The 23,125-nt window shown below is 35.2% G+C and overlaps 1 protein-coding gene across 3 annotated transcripts in view; it reads right to left on the bottom strand.

Moving 5' to 3' along the window:
• Positions 1-3,743: 3,743 nt before the first annotated feature.
• LOC128556234 (cGMP-inhibited 3',5'-cyclic phosphodiesterase 3A-like) overlaps positions 3,744-23,125 on the bottom strand; it is a 170,722-nt gene continuing 151,340 nt past the window's right edge. For all 3 annotated transcript variants that reach the window (XM_053540615.1, XM_053540616.1, XM_053540617.1), the window contains 8 exons: positions 20,932-21,060; positions 14,641-14,828; positions 10,534-10,737; positions 8,672-8,833; positions 8,173-8,350; positions 7,472-7,543; positions 5,982-6,133; positions 3,744-4,186 (listed from right to left, as the gene is read on the bottom strand). In XM_053540615.1, coding sequence (XP_053396590.1) covers positions 3,992-4,186; positions 5,982-6,133; positions 7,472-7,543; positions 8,173-8,350; positions 8,672-8,833; positions 10,534-10,737; positions 14,641-14,828; positions 20,932-21,060 — 1,280 coding nt within the window. In that variant the 3' untranslated portion in view covers positions 3,744-3,991. The remainder of the gene's footprint in view (positions 4,187-5,981; positions 6,134-7,471; positions 7,544-8,172; positions 8,351-8,671; positions 8,834-10,533; positions 10,738-14,640; positions 14,829-20,931; positions 21,061-23,125) is intronic.

The following is a 23,125-nucleotide window of genomic DNA, read 5'->3' as shown; positions in this document are numbered from 1 at the left end:
ATTGACGTTCTAGTGTCGATACAGGTAGGCTGTGTCTTACAAAATATACAAACTTTTGTACCTCTTAGAATGCTTGTTATATAGTACAAGCTTCAATATTGGTGGTGGATATAATTTGGCGCTCTTGACCTCGACCGCACATTAAAATTTAAATTAATACAGTTTTACATGTTTAAGTATGACTTTTCTTGAGTAATTTCAATGTTATCTGAAAAACTATTAACTATTTTCATGTATCATAATATTGGAATCTATTCACCGATGATACCGGTGATACTGCTCAAATTGCTCGGACAAATTATCTGGTCATACATTCATTAATACGAATTTCTTTTGATACGAACATATTTCTTAGGTCCGGATGAGTTCGTATAAAGCGAGTTTGACTGTACAAAGATTAATCATACGCAGGCATTCAAAAACATGTACCACAATCTCAGTCTTTCTTCTGCTGGACCAGAGATACTGACCAATTAAGACACTCAACTCATTATTCCAAAAGATAACTTTCTTTAATGGAGCTCTAAAAGGATTATTTAGATCAAAGTTTTTGAACCAAAACAAAACAAAACTACGTGTCCCCATTCAAACCTCGCACACTAAGGTTTCAAATCATTCCGCACTACTAGTAAAGTAAACAATAAATTCAAATGTTGAAAGAATTTCGAAATTACTACACAGACTTTGCTGTAATGGACAATTAAAAACACTACTGAAGCTTGGGGCCCCAATTACAACACTTTTGCAGTCGCAGAGAAACACATTTATAACCGCATATCAAAATGGGTATTTTATTCGTAAGTAGCGATGTTCAAAATCAATTTATCTATGGATGGATTGTAACAGATAATGCCCCGAGAGTGTGCATTAATCCAAATAAGATGCTAAATATAACAGTTTCTATCAATATTTTTCAAAGGTCAACCTAACACTGGATTTGCTAAAACAAAAGGTAAAAAAAAAACAACACAAGGTAGACCCCATTCTGTTCATTCTTTCCAAGTACTGTCCAGTGGAGTGTAAAATTAACTACATTGTATATGCTGTATTATCATTTGTATTGCAATATTTTTTTTTTCTGCAACAGCAATAATATTACAAGAGCCTTTTCTACAATACCAATAGTATTGTAAGAGTTCCTTCAGTAATACCAATTGTTTTGCAAGATACATTCCACAATATCAATAATATAGCAGGAGTTCATCTTCAATATCAATAACGTTGCAAGAGTTCATCTGCAATATCAATAACGTTGCAAGAGTTCATCTGCAACATTAATAACGATGCAAGAGTTCATCTGCAACATCAATAACGATGCAAGAGTTCATCTGCAACATCAAATACGATGCAAGAGTTTATCCGCAGTATCAATACTGTTGCAAGAGTTCATCTGCAGCATCAATAATGTTGCAAGACTTTACCTGCAGTATCAATGATGTTGCAAGAGTTCATCTGCAATATCAATAATGTTTCAAGAATTCATTTGCAACATCAGTAACGATGCAAGACTTTACCTGCAATATCAATAATGTTGCAAGAGTTCATCTGCAATACCAATAATATTGCAAGAGTCGTCCAGCAGTATCAACAATATTGCTAGAGTCCTTTTGCAATTTAAGTAGCATTCCAACAGTCTTTCATGCAAAATCAATTACTCTGCAAGAGTCCTTTCTACAATATCAATAATATAGCAGTATCAGGCCTCAATACCGTAAAAGCATATATTTTCGCTGGGTCAAAATTTCGCAAATTTGATATCTAAAGCATGTTCGCGAGATTTAATATTCGCAAAATTGTTAAAATGGTATCCTACTCTACTTTGAATTTTATACATTGTAAACACTTACACGAGGATTAATTTTCCTTAATGCTCTACATCTTGCGAATTAAGAGAAAATTAATCCCTCGCGAAAGTTTCTGCTTTTACAGTAGTCACCTCTATATCAGCAGTCTTAACTTTAATATTGAACCTAAATATGCTTAACCTTTACCCTGCTAAATTTCTAAAATGGACTGGCCCATCATTTAATTTGGGCAGTACCACTTATTATTCAAAGGGATGTTCAATGAAAATTGCATGGATGTGCAGGCTGATCTTGGTCTGCACTGGTCGCAAAGATAGAATCACTTGCCACCAGCAGGCTAAAGGTTAAAAACTATTGATCTGCATGAAAACATGATGAAAAGTATGCAATTGCGATATGAAATTACCACTAAACAACTTACCCTATAATTCCACATGAATTCAAACAGCATTTCTGTTGCGATTTCAGTATGACATTTTGATGAAAAGAACTTTGCCATACAAAAAATTCAAACAATTTTAAAGCACAAAACAAGTGGCATAATTAAAGAATGTAGGTTGTGTATAAGCATCATAAAAAATGGTCTATATTTGGTATAATCAGCGAGCTAAGTTTTCAAAGACATTCTATACAACCACTGTACATAACAAAATATCACCATTATACATGTTTTTATCAATACAGGGTTGTGTAAAACAGCCACGCCCTGTCACGATTATTTTGAGCAAAAAATGAAACGGTAAAAAAAAGAGAAAAAAGTATTAAGAAATTGTAAAATGTAAAAAAAGAAATAACAGAAAAATTATTTGGCAATGCGAGCATTGTTATTTTCTATTTTCAGTCAGATCACTGTGCAGAAAAGCAGATATTTATAAAAAGTAAACTCAAATAAAAAACATTTTGTGAATAAAAATAAGTCCATTCTTATGAACTATGTGCCAATATATTAACATTATTTGTCAAATTTATACATTTTACCCCCTTTCACCATTATAATTCATTAATGCACACTTCTAACTTAGAAATGTCAAATGCATATAGATCTATGTCTATTCATGATTTCTTACTATTACAAAATTGTAAACTAACAAAAAGATCAACTAAATTTTATCAATTAGGCCTCTTGTTTCAATTAAAAAACACTTTCTAAAACCCTGAACTTTAACATTCAATACTTCAATACTGAACAAATAAAATCAACCAATAACATATAGGGTATGCAATTAAACTTCAGACTTTAAAATTGCTGGCTAATTTCTACTGTTCTTTTTTTCTTTCTAGAAATATTTTGTTTGATCACTGACCATTATTTTTTGTTTAAAATTTCATGCGTATAAGAATAACTGCATTCACAAAAGTGACTTATGAAAATCTGACAGTTATTGCAGCTATTCCGAAGTCATCATTTTGGCATGCTCTGAACAAAACTTGATTAAAAGTTACCACACCAATCTTGGTTCAAGTGAGTATATGATAATAACTTGTAATGTAAAAAAATACTGGCGTAAGAAATAATTCTATGATTATTACATTATTGCAGCAATAAGAGGTAATCTGTTCTGTCATTTTCCCTTGCTTCATGTAAAAAACAAAAGATCTATGTCAAAAAAAAAAAGGTTTTTAACAATACTCAATTACTGAACGATAATTATTTCCCTTTATTCACTTTTCTACCATGAATACATGTAAACTCTTGAAGACTTCTTGAATAGAAGACAGCTGTCGTTTGCTTTCCAATCCCAAGTTGGTATCTGCTTTCCAATCCTCACTTTAACATCTGCTGTCGACAGCAACTTTCAAAACGAAAAGCTGACGTCTGCTTTCAGTTCAGGGATGCATACACAACATCAGTCTTTAGCACAGAGAAGTACAAAAACTCTTCTTGCTGGAGGAATGGGTATATTTCTACCTTTAATCAGAAGAGTTTATTTTGTTTATTTTGTATCTTCATTTAGAAGAGTCCATTCCTGATTCCACTCTGGAATAAGGGAGTATTATCACATTCGTGGATTTTGTTAAGATTTGTCCTTTTTGTCAATAGTTTAACAGAATATATATGTACATGTATGAACACTCATGTCCATCTTTAACAAGAATATAAATAACTACTACCTACTAATGCTACAGAAAGATTGAAATCAACAGTTTTTAGCACTTTCGCACATTCCCTAATTACATCGAACTATTCACGTTTTATCCCCTGGCTGACTTTCAATGTCGTCTGCTGGTTCTGTCTTTACCTCAGTGGAGGATTCTGGGATACCAGATCTAGAATCTTCTGCCGAGGATTCTGGGATACGAGATGTTGGAGACATGGAATTAGGAGACTCTGATTCTTCCTTAATTGGTTCCATCTCAGATTTTTCATGGCACACCGACTCCTAAAATGCATATAAATATAGTGTTTGACATAGCTAAATAGGTCACTCATTTTACTTCTTTAAAAGAAATCTACTTGAAATGTCCAATGGACTAAAGTATGCACTAAAATGGAAATATTTCACACTTACCCTCTAAAGCAAAGCATATCTTTCAACTGAAGGGAGGTAATCAAAATACAAAATTTAAAAGATCAATTCCTAAAAATATCAATAATTGAATAGCCTAATACATGATCTTTTCTTTGCACAGTCCATCCATAAAATAGAACCAGTCTATCTATTTCAAGTGACCTTAACTATTGAATATATGAGCCGTGCCACGAGAAAATCAACATAGTGGCTTTGCGACCAGCATGGATCCAGACCAGCCTGCGCATCCGCACAGACTGGTCAGGATCCATGCTGTTTGCTAACAGTTTCTCTAATTGCAGTAGGCTTTGAAAGCGAACAGCATGGATCCTGACCAGACTGCGTGGATGCGCAGGCTGGTCTGGATCCAAACCGGTCGCAAAGCCACTATACTGGTTTTCTCATGGCACGGCTCAAATATATTTAGCCTTTTTGACAGAGCTTTTTGTTGGTCTTCTTCCTCAGATTTTTAAAGAGACTGTCCTTCAGAATTGACCAATAATATGACTGGTCTTCAAACTCAGTTTTATCATTTTCCACAGGCCATAAGTTTTGTATATTTTTCAGTTTTTCTGACAAAACTTTTTATTTTTCATCCCTTATTTTGGACAAATAACCTTGTAACCTTCCGCTATTTCTTCAAGTTTAAAAAATGAGCTGAGAGAACAGTCCCATAATGCAACAATGAAACAAAATGCCCCAAAAAAGGGTTTGGCTCAGAAACAACCATTCAGGTGCTGCATGGAGTTTTCTTATTTATTTATTTTGTTGGGTTTAACGTCACACCAAGACAATTATATGTCATATTGCGTCTTTCCAGCTTTGATGGTGAAGGAAGAACCCAGGTGCCAATTTGTGCATTACTTCATCACGAGCGGGCACCTGGGTAGAACCACCGACCTTCCAGAAGCCAGATGGATGGCTTCCTCACATGATGAACCCAATGCCCCGAATGAGGCTCGAACCAACATCGATGAGGGGCAAGTTATTTGAAGTAGAGATAGACCCTAAAATTTTCAATAATAGTAATACATTAAATTAAATCTAGGAATTGATTTCCAAGTCCTTGAAATAACCAAAAATGATTTCACAAATGTGAAGTTTATGATAGTTTTGTTAATATCAATAACAGAAGTTTTAATTTTTAATTTAAAGTTGTGATCCACAAAGAATGACAACTCTTGCCTTGGGCTAGTACTTATAAGCAGAGATATCTACTAGTTTACTTCCTTTGCAATTACACAATTGAATGGGAAATGAAAACTGTTTTAGACACAATATCATACTTTTTTGCACAACAAAAACATTAAGGATTTATTCATTTGTGTTTGATTTACCCCTCAAAACATGGTTCCTATGATTCTGTCAACTTGCACATGGTAAAAAATTAACTTTTAACAAGCCAATAATAAAATGAAGTACCAGTAAGTAACTAATAGTGCAGATAATACAGTTTTGCTTGTATCAAAATGTCACAACAGAAGCACTTTTGTAATACAGAACACCTGGTAGGATTACTAAAGGTGCAATAACATTGATCTCTATTTCCTATGCCTATTTGAAGTCAGCAACCTTAACCACTCGACCACAGAGGTCCCCATGGAGTTTTCAGACTGCAATTTATTACATACCTGAGAACTTAACAATTATTTTCAATTGGCCTTACCTGCTGTATAGTCTCTAGTTTTTCTGACAGAGCTTTCTGCTGTTCCTCCTCTTGTATTTTGGCCACCCACATTTCATGATTATCTTTCATATTCTTTGTCAATAAACAATTTATCGTTCTCGCTTTTTTCACTGGTTTGTTCATTAAGGTTCCTGTAAAATACACAGCAAAAAATCAAAAGTAGGCCAAGCAGATGCTAGGTAAATACATGCAACAAATTCATTTACAGTATGTCAACTACATCAAAATTGTTCTTTATACCATTTCTCATCATTAAGATTTTGTACGAGATATAGTTCTCACTGCAGTATGCAATACAGACAGGTTTTCTTTAAAGAAAACATCTATCCATGATAAAAGATTGAAATCTGTCGCTTTTCTAATGCTGACTAGACAGACAAAAGACAATACTCATAGCAGAAGAATGTAAGCATCCTCATTGGATATGGAGAAAGTGCTTATCAACATTCAGTGTTCTGAATTTGTGTGCAGTTCTGTTTGCAGTTAAAAAACTGATATGTTCTATATTTTCACACCACAGAGGCTTATTGAAATACATAATAAAACCCCTATATAAAGGCTATCCATATATAAATTTTCAACCTCTTACATGAGTATACATAATCATTGCTATCATAAATCAACACTTTATTCAATTATTCCCACTGGTTTCAGATTCTGCTCTTACTGCAAAACCTACAACATTCTCCAAACTAACGACAGAACACAGGATGTCCATTGATTATGGACAAGATACCAGATAAATAAAACAGAACTAATGACTGTTTGATATCTTCTTTACATGATTCATTTTTTAAGTCTAGCATAAGGCTTTAAACATCCACAACGTGGTGATAATAATTCACAATCAGAAGGCTAAGAACTCGGTATGGTTAACCAATCAGAGTTTTATGACTAGTTTAACAACTAGAATTAGAAGTAGTTTACCAACCAGTCATAACTAGTTTACCAACTGGTTTGATTACTAGTATATGAACTAGTCATTAACTGATCACCAACTGAAATCAATACAAGTTTACAAACCAGTCATAACTGGATCACCAACTGCAGTAATAACTAGTTTACCAACTGCAGTCATTACTTGTTTACCAACTGAAGTCAATTGTTTACCAACCAGTAATTTCTAGTTTTCCAGCTGGGTTCATAACTAGTTTACCAACTACGTTCATTACTAGTTTACCAACATGAGTCACAACTTGTTTGCCAAATGGACTCATAACTTGTTCACCAACTTGAGTGTTTACTTGTTTACCAACCAGTAAGTACTAATGTACCAACCAGTCTTTTCACATTTTCCAACTGGATTCATTACTAATTTACCAACAGCATTTCTCACTAATTTACCAACTAGGGTAACTGCTAGTTTACCAACCATAGTCTTAACCAGTTTACCAACTATCAGCATTTACCTATTTACTAAATATAGTAATCACTAGATAACCAAATGAAGTCATTACTGGTTAACTTACCACATTCAGTATCTGTCTCTGCTTCATCTTCAGTGTCTTTAATATTTTCACCTTTTTCTGTGTCCGAATCACCTGCAATTCAACATATTCACTTGATTTTTCAACAGAAGTAAGATAATTGAACTACTACTCAGATATATTCTATAACATCTAAAATCTTCATATCAAAACCAGTTTGAAAGGAGGTAAAACAATTTTCTAAAATTTTATATTCCAGTCTTTTTCTTCAAGTAAGTTTTGTACAGACAAACCTGGGTAAGCAGACCATGATTTGTCATATTTATTTGCAGTATCTCTTTATCAAAAGAATAAAACAATCTGCAAAATTTTAAATGGGAAATGAAGTTACAGGTCTGAAGTGTTAAGTGGTATAGTACATAGGTCGTGTTTAAAACAGCTCTGACTGATCAGGTAAGATTACAGAGCATTTTACTAGAGCTACTCAATAACTGTCAACTGTATTTCTATTCATTTTGCTGTGTTTCATAGACTTTTCCCAAGTACTTCAGTAATGTTCAGTGATCAGTTTACTACAGGTTCCTGGAATTTTTTTGTAAGTAAGTTGCTCTCCATAAAGTATAAATCTGGACAAAGAGAGTATGGATGTAAAACATTAAAAATATTCATGAAGAGAACACAAAGCCTCTGGCTTAGATGGGCAGTACCATTGAAAGGGAAAGTGAACAAAGCCAATAACAAACCTTCATTGTCACTGTCCTCGTCGACCCAGGTTCCTGGCAGTAGACCAGCAGTAACCAGTGAGTTACACAGTGGCGCCACCAGGTGGTTGATGAACGTTTCCTGTAGTTTGGGTAACTGTGGATTTCTTCTATCCATATAAGGAGATATTGGCATTCCTAATCTAGACTCTTCATCACCCTGTAATGAAACCATGTGTAAATAAATACTTTGTCAGTTTTATTACTTTTTTTTTTTTAAATTAATGTTGTTTTTTTTTTGCTTTAAGCTTATACGGCATATATCATGCTTAAATTCTCACAATGCTGGTGTAGTGCTCACAAGAATAACTCAGGGTTTTAATACAGTGTGTTAACTATGCAAAAACACATTCACAAATACCATATCTAGATATCGGCCTGAAAACTGATATCAGATATTAGTTATACCAAGGTACTTTGGCAACAATATCAATATTATATTTTCCCTTTGTTGGTTTTTGGCCTGATTATATCAAGTTACCTGTTCGTAGAATTCTTCTGCTATTCTGTAAGTCCAAGATGTATGTAGATCTTTAATTTTAGCTGGACCATTTATATCAGCGAGTTTGATCACCATCTGTGCGACCTGGAGTCTATCGGTTTCCACCGTCCAGTCTATACCTACAGCATGATCATCATTAACCTGGAAGTACACAGTCAGACACTGATTACCTGAGGCCGTAACAAGTGAGAAGAATGCTCTTGTTATTCAGGGCTTCTAGCAATCCAAACATTGAAATTAAATAAAGAAAATGGCCTTAGACTACAATCAAAGGCCTGAAGGGCCTGAGTCGGCTAATGATTGATGTACTGACAGTATAGTCTACCAGTTTCAGTTTGTTTTTAGTTTTTTTCTTAAAATTTCATAACACAGCTCGATATTTACCCAAAATATTATATCCGGATACGATTACACTTTTCTCCAGTTTCAACAATATATTTTACAAATTGTGATGATACGAAGACATTTAGCAGCAATTGGCAGTATCTGACATTGAAGTTTATGGTTAAATTACCTCTAATTTAAATCTTTTCATAAAAAAGTTGTTTCGTTTCGTGAAAGCAGCCAAACATAGACGATCTACATTTTCGATTTCAAAAACTACAAGAAAATACAATTTAATGTTTCGCCATTTGTTTTTTTCTCGAAAAATAAGAATTAAAATCATTTTTAATATCAGCAGTAACTAAACAAACCAGTAAGAGCTTCTTCTTCCGATAATTTATCCGTTTACTGACTGCAAAATTCAACCCACGCAAAGTTTATAGAAATCATACGATGCGTGTTTACGTTCAATGTGGGAGAATTAAGGCTGATAGGCTATGTTACCTAACGCATCCAGACGATTCAGATTTTGTTTTTAAAAAAGCATTGTGTGCTTTCCGTAATTTAATACACGTTTTTATACGCTTAGAAATTATTAGACATGCGTATTTGCATTATTTCTATACGTAATTTACGCTAATACGCATCTTATCTGGAGCCCTGTGGAACTATTTTTTGTCTTTCACTGGATGTTACCCAAGCTTTGTAAGCCTGTGCAATTCTTAAAATGCACATTTATGCTTAATGAGTTACATTCTAGTATTGCACAATTACAAGTCATAAATATGACAGATTACATCGTATATTGGTCATAGCAAAGGGAATTGACACAACTTAACTTCATTCATGCAGTGAACTGTTTGAAGTTTGAGAAATCTAATGGAACTACATCCCTTCTCGTGTTATTCGGTCCATTTAGAGAATCGCTGAACAGCAAGGACTCGTCAAAAGGCTTTCAGCCTTTAGCCGACTCAAAAAAGTTGCTCAAGTGAGCTTGCATGAGACATCATTGCTGGAACAAGTGGTATTAACATTAAATGATTACTGGAAATGACAGATCTATTCAAGGCATTATTTTTTGTTTACAATCTATGAGACCTTTGCAATAGAAAGGGCATCCTACATAAAACTTTTATTAGTGTTTATTCTTCTAATCACTTCTTTGTCCATTGGTACATCTTTACTTAATGTGAGATTCTTCCTTTTAAGAAGTGGCACATATAATGAGATTTTAATGTTTTATCACTGGCACTATAATTTCAATAGGTGATTTTATTTTACCAATTCAGACACTGATATCTGTTATTATAAAGGATGATAACCTATCATTACGAAAGAACAAACTGGTAGTTTCCAATAGACACTAAATAATTTTTTCCATTTTAACATTAAATTGTTTAACAAACATTTCAAAAAGATTCTCTTTAAAATTAATCAGAAGTCTTGAAATTTACTTCTACTGGTTTGTTTTCTTCCATTCTCACAGAAGTAAACCATTTATATGCACTCTGACTTACTTTGGCATTAAATTCTGCTAATATTTCAAAATGGCGTTTCAGATCGGTGGCGAGGATAGCTTCAATAACAAGGTAACGAAACCTCTTAAACTCGGCCTGATCGAGACCGGACAGGAAGTTAAAGTCGGTGCTAGACAGGAAAAGGTTCCAGGCTGCAGCGGCATGATGGTTCTCCAGAACTGAGCGATCATTGTATAATACAGCCTACAATATGAAAACATATATAACAGATTAACATTAAAAATAAGAATAAGATTGGGATCAAGTTTCAGTCACCAAAAGCAAAACGCAAATAACACAAGAAAACTCAGATATTAAGTACAGAAAGTGAAACCTAGCACTTTAAGTAAACATGTAAACAATGACTAAGTGCTAATTAAAACAAATATCAACAAGCAAATTCGATGAATTGGAATCCCCCGCCGAAAGGGTCAGAGTTGAGGAACGGCAAAAAAATATATCCAGCAAAAAGTTAAGAATGTTACCAAGAAGCAAATAATTTCATTAGTCAAAATCAAATTAAAAGAAAATGAATGGTTTGTTTGGGTGGGGGGTGGGGGTGGGGTGAGGATACAACAGTTTACATGTTGATTATAAATATTGATAGAAAACGAAAAATGAAAAAAAAAAAAAAAAAAAAAAAAATTGGGGGGGGGGGGGGGGGGGGGGGGGTGACCAGGTGTAGGTACACAACATCACATGTTTATAATAAATGTTCATGGAAAAGAATGAAAGAAGTTTAATGAAATTCTTCCAATTGGTTGGTTTGTTATGTACAGATCTGTGGATTTTTAAACAATTAAAGGGCAATGACTATATGGAAAATTGACCAATTGAAAAAAAACTTGAAGGGCATCATCGCAGTATCTTGGTTCATGTCTATTTCAAGTTTGATGAAATTCTTCCTGCTAGTTACTGAGAAATGGCTGCAGACGGACACTTTTTCATTAAATCAAGGGCAATAACTCTGAGGGAAATTGACCTATCAAAAAAAAAAAACTTGACGGGCATCAGCGCAGTATCTTGGTTCATGTCTATTTCAAATATGATGAAATTCTACCTGTTAGTTACTGAGAAATGGCTGCAGACGGACATTTTTTTATTAAATCAAGGGCATTAACTCTGAGGGAAATTGACCAATCAAAAAAAAACTTGACGGGCATCATCGCAGTATGTTGGTTCATGTTTATTTCAAGTTTCATGAAATTCTACCAAGTAGTTACTGAGAAATGGCTGCGGACGGACTGACTGACGGACGGACAACGCCATTTCAATACCCCCCTCCCGATTTCATCGGCGGGGGATAACAAATATAACTTGCATCTGATCTTTGTCTTTCTGTTTTTGTTGGGTTTTAGGAGTCGCAACGACACAATTTAGGTCATATAGCAACCTTTCCAGCTTTTATTGATGGAGGAAGACCCCAGGTGTCAATCTAGGCACTATTTAATCACAAGTGGGCACCCCTGGATAGAACCACCGACCTTCTATCAGCAAGCTGGATGACTTCCTCAAATTAAGAATTCTACATCCAAGCAAGATTTTGAGCCCATATAGGTGAGGGGCAAGTGGTTCGAAGCCAGCGACCTTAACCACTCAGCCCCAGTGGCCCTTTCTTTCATCTGAAGTCAACTAAGAAGAAAGTTTCATAATTTAGTAAGCTCGTTGGTAAATAAAAGCAAGTGCTTTCTACTTGTACTTTTTCAACCAGGGACTATTTTAAACAAGTTTTTTATTAATTGACCTCACTTGCCACCCATACAGAGAGACAAATAGAACATACAAAAACTAGAGTTGTCACAGGAGTGACGAATTATACCCCCACAATATGGCCTTGTCATAGAACTAAGCCAATGTCAAAGCTAAATTTGCTTGATCTTTGACCTACTGACCTCAAAATCAATAGAGGTCATCTGCTGGTCATGATCAACCTCCCTATGAAGTTTCATGATCCTTGGCCCAGGCGTTCTCAAGTTATTGTCCGGAAAAGGTTTAAATGACCTTTGACCTTTGGAACCCAAAATAATTACGGGTCATGACCAACCTCACTATTAAGTTTCGTGATCCTAGTCATAAGCATTGTGAAGTTATTGCTCGAAAACCGTTTAAGTGTTCCGGGTCATTGTGACCTTGACCTGTGACCTCAAAATCATTTGGGGTCATCTGCTGGTCATAACCAACCTCGCTATCAATTTTCATGATCCTAGGCCCAAACGTTCTCAAGTTATCATCCGGAAACCGTTTAACTGTTTCGTGTTATTGTGACCTTGACCTTTGACCTACTAACCTCAAAGTTGAACATGACCTGTATTTAGTAATGTTACACCAGTGTACAAAAATTTAAGATCCTAGGTCAAAGCGTTCTCAAGTTATCATCTGGAAACTGTTTAACTGTTCCGAGTCACTGTGACCTTGAACATTGACCTACAGACCTCAAAGTCGAACTTGACCTGTATTTCATTATGTTACACCTGTGTACCAAATTATGATCCTAGGCCCAAGTGTTCTCAAGTTATCATCTGGAAACCATTTAACTGTTCCAATTCACTGTGACCTTGACCTTTGACCTACAGACCCCCAAGTTGAACTTGACCTGTATTTCATAATGTTACACCTATGTACCATAATATATGATCATAGGCTCAAGCATTCTCAAGTTATCATCCGGAAACTGTTTAACTGTTCAGAGTCACTGTGACCTTGACCTTTGATCTATTGACCCAAAATTCAAACTTGACCTGTATTTTCTGATGTTACACCTGTGTACCAAAAATTATTCAAATCGGTCAATCCTTTCAAGAGTTATCATCTGGAAACCACAAAAACCAACAGACGGACCGACCGCCAAGCTTACTCCTATATACCCCCCAAAACTTAGTTTTGTGGGGATATAATTACATTAAGTATAGTTTACTGTAAAATACAATGGCAAATACTGAAAAAGCAAAAAGTAAAAGCACAAGGTGTTTGGTGAAAAGTCAAAAACCAGAACACGCCAAACTAAAAAAAAATTCAAAATGAATGCGCAGAAGTGACCTAGCAGCATTTAACCCCACAACATTTATAAAGCTTAACTGTTTTAATAATCTCTTGACTCCAGTTTTAAATTTCTTAAGAACCTTTGACCATATTTGGAAATAGTAGCAATTATGCCATATTCAGTGTAACTCTCTGATTTATTTTACTAGATTTTTTTTTCAATTTATTCTCAATTATTGTCAATATTTCAACCTTGTCCTTTTAAAGCTTTGCAGATCCAAATGGCAAAGGTTGCCTTAAATATCACTGACATTAACTTTATGGAAGCAAAATGCATCTGTATCAATGTTCACAAGTCTAACAACAAAACATAAATATTCGCATCTCTGGAACCATTCATCTGCAGCACCAGTAGCCCATTTAGCTAAATATGGTGGACGTAGTAACAGGACAAAATTTTAGCTATATGTTATGACAAAGGCCAGTAACTATGGAATAAAATGGTAGCATCAAAGATTCCATCCACCGCAAAAATCTACATGTACCTATTATAATTATTATGTGATCATCTGGACAAATTTTACCAACCAATGAATGAAATGAAGAGTAAACACTCCTTTAAAAGCTAATTTCTTTAATGTCTGTAATTATAGTTAGATTTTTGACTTACTTTTGCCTTATAATGTTTAATGAGACAGACATACAATATTCTGAGGTTGTAGCTATATAGACAAGCATTTTTGAGGTAACCATACGACTTAAATATATTCACAACTGACTGTGTGTTGAGCATGGTATTCATTTTGTTTGTAGCCATAATGCACTACTAAATTGCATAATTAATAACGTGTCCAAAACATACCTCAAGCTGTCCCAAAAGAGACTGATTTAATGTTTATACTAAAGTGCACAGTGAAATATTTCCAATGTGTAGAATTTCTGTAAACAAGTCACAAACTACAAATTTCCAGCTTCCATGTTGGAGAAAAACTATCGATGCACCTATGAAGATCGTTAGGCAGGTTTGGGTACCTGGGTAGAACCACCAGCCTCTATCAAGCCCGCTTCTTAACACGACAAGATTCATCATATCAAGTGGGTTTCCATCTCAAAGTAGTTAGTTATTACCTGAGGTGCGTGTGTGGCAACTAGGAATGCATTTGTACGACCTGGATGATCATAGTCATGCATGGCGGCAGCAGTAAACATCGCCATCAATTCTAGTGGTGGGAAGTTCCCACCCATAATACCGTAACTGTCGTCTGCTGCAAAACTGTTTGCTCTGTAAGATGGTGGTGACCTTTCACTGTCTCCTTCTATAATAAGATTAAAATATATCATTAGGGTATACACACTTAAATACTGTACCTAAATATTAAAGGATCTTCTTATAGATTTCACTTTACATCACATGTACTGTGAAATCATTAATATTTGTGGGGGACTAATTTTCGTGGATTTTGTGGTTGAGTCAATCCACGAAATATAATCCCAACAAATCGCCATGAAATTGCCATTTTGACCAAAACCACGAAATTTCATGCCAACGAAATTAAATGATTTTACAGTATTCACACGTTTCATTTCTATATTTTTACTCAGCTAATTACATTTACGAAATTATAAGAAACAGAAAAATATTCTTTAAATGTTCAAAAAAGAAACACTTCTATTACATCACAATGTTTGATGATGCTTAAATATGCAAAAAATCTTTGTGATGAAAACAACTGACCATCAAAAAAACAATCACCGTATTTAGTTGACAGCTAAATTAAAAAGTATTCAAAACTTAGACTTATACAGCATATTTCGTATAATTTCTATGTAAAACCTGAACAATAACTTTTCAGGTTTAGTTAACAAAAATCATGAAAATAATGTCTGCAGGCCATCTAAATTTTAAATAGTAGGTGTTTTCAAAAAAGGTTGGTGGAAAAAAAAGTTTCAGGCAGTAAATTATTTAGATCTACCATAATATTATGCCATTCAGTCTTAACTTTAGACATGGACAAAAACCCATACTGGAGGATATGTCCAGTTCTTATTTGAGGTAGTTAAAAGTTTATCTTCCTCAATCTTTTTTTTTCACTTCAGTTAGGAACATTTTATAAATATTTTCATTCACTTCTGATTCATACAGTTTAGTTTTTTACCGAGGAATGTTATAAGTTTACCCCTATTTACAAATTTTGCACTTACATATCACCTTTTGAACACCTGTTACATATTCAATTTTCATCATCATAAGATTTAAACTGATTCACCTGTAAATTCCTAGTGGGTTCAAAGACAAATTAACCGAATTACTGAAATATTTATTACTCAATACTCTTCATCGCAAATACACTTTGGTTAAAACACAAACATCTGACTTACATCTTATTGGCCTCTTTTTAAGTTCATATTGATAAAATTTTCTTTTTCTTTCCAAATTTGATAGTATAAGAGCTTTTTATAAAACACATATCGTGGCCACAACGCGAAACTAGTCTATCTGCTTCTACTTCTATATACACATAGACTAGTTTTGCGTTGAGGCCACGATATGCGCTAAATGATGCCCTGCTGAAGGGAACTGCGACTTAACTATGCTGTGAAATTGACAGGGGTATTCTACTAACATAAAGCAATCAAACTTTTGACATTTGATAGAAATATGACCAAGGCATTCTCCAGTTAAAGATCCTAAACAGTTTTTTGCTCAAAGTCACTTCTTGACATCAAAATTACAAGAGGGCCAAGATGGCCTTAGGTTGCTCACCTGAGAAACACACCATAACAGTGTAAACATGTCTGACCTAGTGATTTCATGGAAAAAATATTCTGACCAATTATCATTAAAATTGGAGCAAAAATCTTGAGCATAAATAAGTATTTTCTTTGATTTGACCTAGTGACCTAGCTTTTGATCCCAGATGATCCATATTCGAACTTGACCTAGATTTTATCAAGGCTATCATTCTGACTTAATTTCATGAAGATCAATTGAAAAATACAGCCTCTATCGCATACACAAGGTTTTTCTTTGATTTGACTTAGTGACCTAGTTTTTGACCCCAGACTACCCATATTCGAACTTGACTAGATTCCATCAAGGCTATCATTCTGACCAAATACTATGAAATCCAGTGTAAAATGCAGCCCTTATTGCATACACAAGTTTTTTCCATTATCTGACCTAGTGACCTAGTTTTAAAACCCAGCTGACCCATATTCGAACTTGACCCAGATTTCATCAAGGCTACATTTTGACAAAATTTCATGAAGATCAGTTGAAAAATACAGCCTCTATCGCATACACAAGGTTTTTCTTTGATTTAACCTAGTGACCTTTTTTCTGACCCCAGATGACCCATAATCAAATTCAATGTAGATTTTATCAAGGCAATCATTTTGACCAAATTTCATGAAGATCAGTTGAAAAATACAGCCTCTATCGCATACACAAGTTTTTTCTTTGATCTGACCTAGTGACCTACTTTTTGACCCCAGATGACCCATATTCAAACTTGACCTAGATTTCATCAAGGCTATTATTCTGACTTAATTTCATGAAGATTAATTGAAAAATACAGCCTCTATTGCATACACAAAGTTTTTCTTTGATTTGACCTAGTGACCTAATTTTTGACCCCAGTGACCCATATTCAAACTTGACCAATATTTTATCAATGCAATCATTCTGACCAAATTTCATGAAGATCAATTGAAAAATACAGTATCTATCGCATACACAAGGTTTTTCTTTGATTTGACCTAGTGACCTACTTTTTGACCCAAGATGACCCATTTTCAATCTCTGCCTAGATTTCATTAAGGTTTTTATTTTGACTTAATTTCAGGAAGATCAATCGAAAAATACAGCCTCTATCGCATATACAAGCTTTTCCTTTGATTTGATCTAGTGACCTAGTTTTTGACCCCAGATGACCCATTTTGCGAACTCGGCCTAGATTTCATCAAGGTAATCATTCTGACCAAAATTCATGAAGATTAATTGAAAAATACAGCCTCTATCGCATACACAAGGTTTTTCTTTGATTTGACCTAGTGACCTAGTTTTTGACCCCAGATGACCCATTTTCAATCTCTGCCTAGATTTCATTAAGGTTTTTATTTTGACTTAATTTCAGGAAGATCAATCGAAAAATACAGCCTCTATCGCATATACAAGCTTTTCCTTTGATTTGATCTAGTGACCTAGTTTTTGACCCCAGATGACCCATTTTGCGAACTCGGCCTAGATTTCATCAAGGTAATCATTCTGACCAAAATTCATGAAGATTAGTTGAAAAATACAGCCTCTATCGCATACACAAGGTTTTTCTTTGATTTGACCTAGTGACCTAGTTTTTGACCCCAGATGACCCATTTTCAAACTCGGCCTAGATTTCATCAAGGTAATCATTCTGACCAAAATTCATGAAGATTAATTGAAAAATACAGCCTCTTTCGCATACACAAGGTTTTTCTTTGATTTGACCTAGTGACCTAGTTTTTGATCCCAGATGACCCATTTTCAAACTCGGGATTTCATCAAGGTAATCATTCTGACCAAATATCATGAAGATCAGTTGAAAAATACAGCCTCTATCGCATACACAAGCCAAATGTTGACAGACGACAGACGCCGGACATCGAGCGATCAGAAAAACTCACCTGAGCATTGCTCAAGTGAGCTAAAAAGGGGTCATCTATTGACCGTAGACACTGTATGAGGTTTGTTTACTGTAGGCCCAAGCATTCTGCAACTGATTAGAAACATTTTTTAGTCTCAAGGACGGTGACCTTGACCTCTGACCTAAAGATCCCTAAAACTGTTGGACAAACATAAGTGAAAAGTCTCCTGTTATAGATCTGAAACGGTCCTTTAACCTCCTCACCACAAAAACAAAAGGTGTTATCTACTGACCATCGACAATGCTTTTAAATGTGATGGATATAGGCTAATGCTATTGATATGAGTTTTGACCTTGATCTTTGACCTTCTAACCCCCCAAAACAATAGCAGTCCTCTACAGATCACTGGCAATCATCCCATGAGGCTTGACCACTTCAGGCCCTAGCCTTCTTAAGTTGTTGGTAAAAACATTTTTTCAGTCTATTAAAAGGTCCCTGTGACCTTGATTTTTGACCTACCGACCACCAAAATTACAGAGGTCATCTACTCACCACAGGCAATCAGCAGAAGAAGTTGGCAACTTTAGGTGAAAGTGTTCTGCAGTTTTCAATTGATTAGAAACCTAGCAGTCTATTGACCAAATGACATGCCAAAATGAGCACAACAATATATCCCCACTTTTTCCACAAAGTTCTAAGGGACAATAAAAATATTTTTTTACTTCAATTGAAAGATGATATTAATGACCTTTAACCCTTAACCTGCTATATTTCTATAATGGACTGGTCCATCTTTCAATTTGGACAGTACCACTTATTACTCAAAGGGGTTTTCACTGAAAATTTACTGACTGAATAGCGAACAGTGCAGACCATGATCAGACTGCACGGATGTGCAGGCTGATCTTGGTCTGAACTGGTCGCAAAGGCAGAATCATCTGCCGCCAGCAGGCTAAGGGTTAATACCATAATTATGCAATAAATATAACAGATCAATAAGACTTATTTTAATATATTTTCAAAATTTCTATTAAATAAACACTTTTTATATAAATTAAAATTGCAAAATTTTCTGCTTTGACTGATCATTATATTTCTCAAGACCGTATTATAAATTAAATGTTTGCGGTAACGCGACCAAGTTTTTTGTGTGGGTGGCTAGGTAGGGAATATTTTTTGCATATAATGATACTGAGAGAAAACAAAGTCCAGAAAAAAATTTGGGTCGCAGCTTTTCATGAGCAGGTCATGTTACTGCAGAAAAATGTTTTTTTTAATGACAGCCCTACTATAACATTAAAAATACAGTCGCAGTCTACAATGTTTCAAATATCATGAATTATTTGGCTGTCCAAAAATCTAAACAATAGGAATTCATGAACCTAATTTCGACCAATCAAATACAAGAACTGGGAGCTATCAAACACCATCTATATACAATGATCAAAGGACAGATATATGACAGAATCAAAGACAAATAATTTAACTTGGTTGAGTAATTTCAATGTCAACAATATAATCCTGCCAATTTTTTTGTATACAACAATATGAGATGATGTAAGAATTACAGATTGAAAGACTGGGTTTTACAGGTGGAATCCAGTTTATACCAGTAAACCAAATTCCTGAAATTTCATGAATAAAGACTTAAAACTGACTTCTTAAATAAGAAAATATATTGGGGATATTGATAGTTTTTTTGGTAAAAAAAATTGTATTCCCAAAAACATCCCTATTAAATAAACAGATACTTATTTTTCAATTTCTGCTTCCCTTGTGCGTAACATGGGGCAAAATAAAATAGGGATATTATAATAGTAGCTCGATCTGGCTAGAGTGGATTTTTGCCAGATCGGATCTCACAAGGTGCGCAAGCGCAGAGTGTGATCTGACCTTGGAAAATCCACGAGAGCCAAATACAAAATCCCAGATCTAGCTACTGTTATAATGACCCTTTTATTATATACCACCATCTTTGTGTTTGGTGTTTTGTTATTGAACGAAATCTTTAATGTTTATCGATGTTAAAATGGAACTTAGTGAAGTTTTTATGTGCGCTATTTATAGAACTGTGTCAGGTCATGAATATTAATGAAAGTAGTCTGGTAACATACATTACAAAAGGTACAATACAGATTTTTTTCTGCCTGTTCATATTTACTTGTGAAATACACACCAATTTTTTTACAGAATTTATATAGATACATAATAAACAAATAAATTTTACATAAACGAAGACACATTTTACGCTTATACATGTACTTGCTTTTTTTTATTTTTAAGTTGTGCACATGATTTTATTCTGCAAACTGTGATATGAACTGTGGTACTACCTGGACAAATGACTACAGATGACATAAAAGATTCAACCCCTCTGTATTTCCATTAGCAGATATAATAATGATGAATCTCAAGATAAAGGTCCGAGTGAAAATCCAGAATGTAAACTGAGACTGCGCTGAAAAGGCTGATCTGTATATGAGCCGTGCCATGAGAAAACCAACATAGTGGGTGTGCGACCAGCATGGATCCAGACCAGCCTGCGCATCCGCGCAGTCTGGTCAGGCTCCATGCTGTTCGCTAACAGTTTCTTCAATTCCAACAGGCTTTAAAAGCGAACAGCATGGAGCCTGACCAGACTGCGCGGATGCGCAGGCTGGTCTGGATCCATGCTGGTCGCAAACCCACTATGTTGATTTTCTCATGGCACGGCTCAATTATGAATCATGTGCCTTAAAAATCCATACAAATTTTTTTTCTGGATTTTTCTTCTTCTGAAAACTGTACAATCAGTACCTGAATCACTTGACGAGCCCTGCCTCGGAAATATGTCTGTAGTGGTGACCTGCGTAAAGCCAGGAATTGGCTGGGTGGTTATATAATACACGCCATGTAACACATCTGTCGCATGTACCCGATTGTGATCTGTAATTTGATGAAAGAAGACTTTGTAAATGTCACGAATGTCCTTCAGAATGTTATACATAAAAGCACGCGAATGTCGTTTCAAGAGATCAATGAAAGAGTAGCTGAACATGCAAGAGAAGAAACAGGAATCAGTATGGCAAATATATCATAAAGTCCATGAAATACATAATAATGGATTGTAATCTGGGACTAAGTTCTATCTGATTAAAAAAATTGTTTTGTGAATGATTTTGACACTGTACACATGCATCCTCCAATTGCAAGTGTTTATAACTGAAAAACAGAATGTTTTGATATAGTCATACCTCTAAAGTCACTCAAAAACAGAATGTTTTGATATAGTCATACCTCTAAAGTCACTCGAAAAACTTAGCTAAGTCAGGACTTTCCAGGCTTCCCTTAATAAAATGATTTCAGGCAGGCAGCCGCTGAACCTGCCTTTATGCTTACTGGATGGGTACCAAGAATGTCATTTATAAAACGTATCAAAAATAATATTATACAAATACTCTGTTTTTACAAATTATTGATATAAAAATCATTCAAAACTGCTTCTAGAAATAATTTCCCATGTCTGCCTCCATTCCCTATGACCCTTAATTAAATACTATACAAGGCAGTCTGAAAGACAGCTATATCCCCAGCCACTGTTATGGATAGTGAAAGGGTTGACGGTATTGGGTGGAAGCATTAACATTCGAGTTGTGACCTTGACCTTAAGCTGGCAGGGGTGCATTTTGAATTCTGCACATTGTCTTCATAAGGGGAATATTACAGCCAAGTCATATTAAATCCTTTAAGGGCTTTAGGTGATACAGAGCAGACATAAAATGGAAGTCTCAAACCTTTGACCTTAAGTTGTGACCATGACCTTGAGCCAACATGGCTGACTCATGAGTTCTGCACATCTTGTTGAGGTGATCAATTGACCTAAGTTTCATGAAAATCCTTAAAGGGGTTTAGGAGATACAGAGCGGACCCAAAATGGAAGGCTCAAACTTCTGACCCGGAGTTGTGACCTTGACCTTAAGCTGACATGGCTGTCTCATAAGTTCTGCACATCGTCTTAATGAGGTGATCATTTGACCAAAGTTTCATGAAAATCCTTCAAGGGGTTTAGGAGATACAGAGTGGACACAAAATTGAAGGCTCAAACCTTTGACCTCGAATTGTGACCTTGACCTTAAACCAACAAGGCTGACTAGAGTTCTGCAAATCATCTTGATGAGGTGATCATTTGACCCAAGTTTCATGATTATCCTTCAAGGGGTTTAGGAGATACAGAGCGGACACGAAATGGAAGGCTCAAACCTTTGACCGTGAGATGTGACCTTGACCTTGAGCCAACATGGCTGATTCATGGGTTCTGCACATTGTCTTGATGAGGTGATCATTTGACCCGAGTTTCATGATTATCCTTCTAGGGGTTTAGGAGACACAGAGCGGACACGAAATGGAAGGCTGAAACCTTTGACCTTGAGTTGTGACCTTGACCTTGAGCTGAAATGACTGACTCATGGGTTCTGCATATCGTCTTGATTAGGTTATCATTAGACCCAAATTTCATGAAAATCCTTCAAGGGGTTTAGGAGATATAGAGTGGACACGAAATGTTACGGATGGACAGATGGTAATCATTCCTATAACCCCCCACCACTCATGGCAGGGGATTAACAAGAGCTGTCCGTAAGACAGCGCGCTCCACTATTCGGGGATTTGACAGTAAAATGAATATCGTCGCCTCAACGCGAAACTAGTCTATGTGTATATAGAAATAGAAGCAGATAGACTAGTTTTGCATTGAGGCCACGATATATGTCTGAATAAGAGACCTCTACTTTAAAAAAGGAAGATACACAAAGGGGCAAAATTCCATCAAATACACAAACTTAAGTTATAAGGATTGTTACAACACATGCAGATGATGATGATAAAGATATATTTTGAGTTTCAAGTTATTTTCTTATAAAGTACAAAAGTTATGTCCAGAAAACGAAGTTTGTAAAAAATTTAAGTATAAAAGGGGAATAATTCGGTCAAAAATACAAATCAGAGTTATGGG

This window comes from Mercenaria mercenaria, chromosome 4, assembly GCF_021730395.1.
Source record: "Mercenaria mercenaria strain notata chromosome 4, MADL_Memer_1, whole genome shotgun sequence".
Lineage (NCBI taxonomy): Eukaryota > Metazoa > Mollusca > Bivalvia > Venerida > Veneridae > Mercenaria > Mercenaria mercenaria.
Note: the sequence above shows the minus strand (reverse complement) of the source record. Positions and strands in the feature narration are given on the sequence as shown.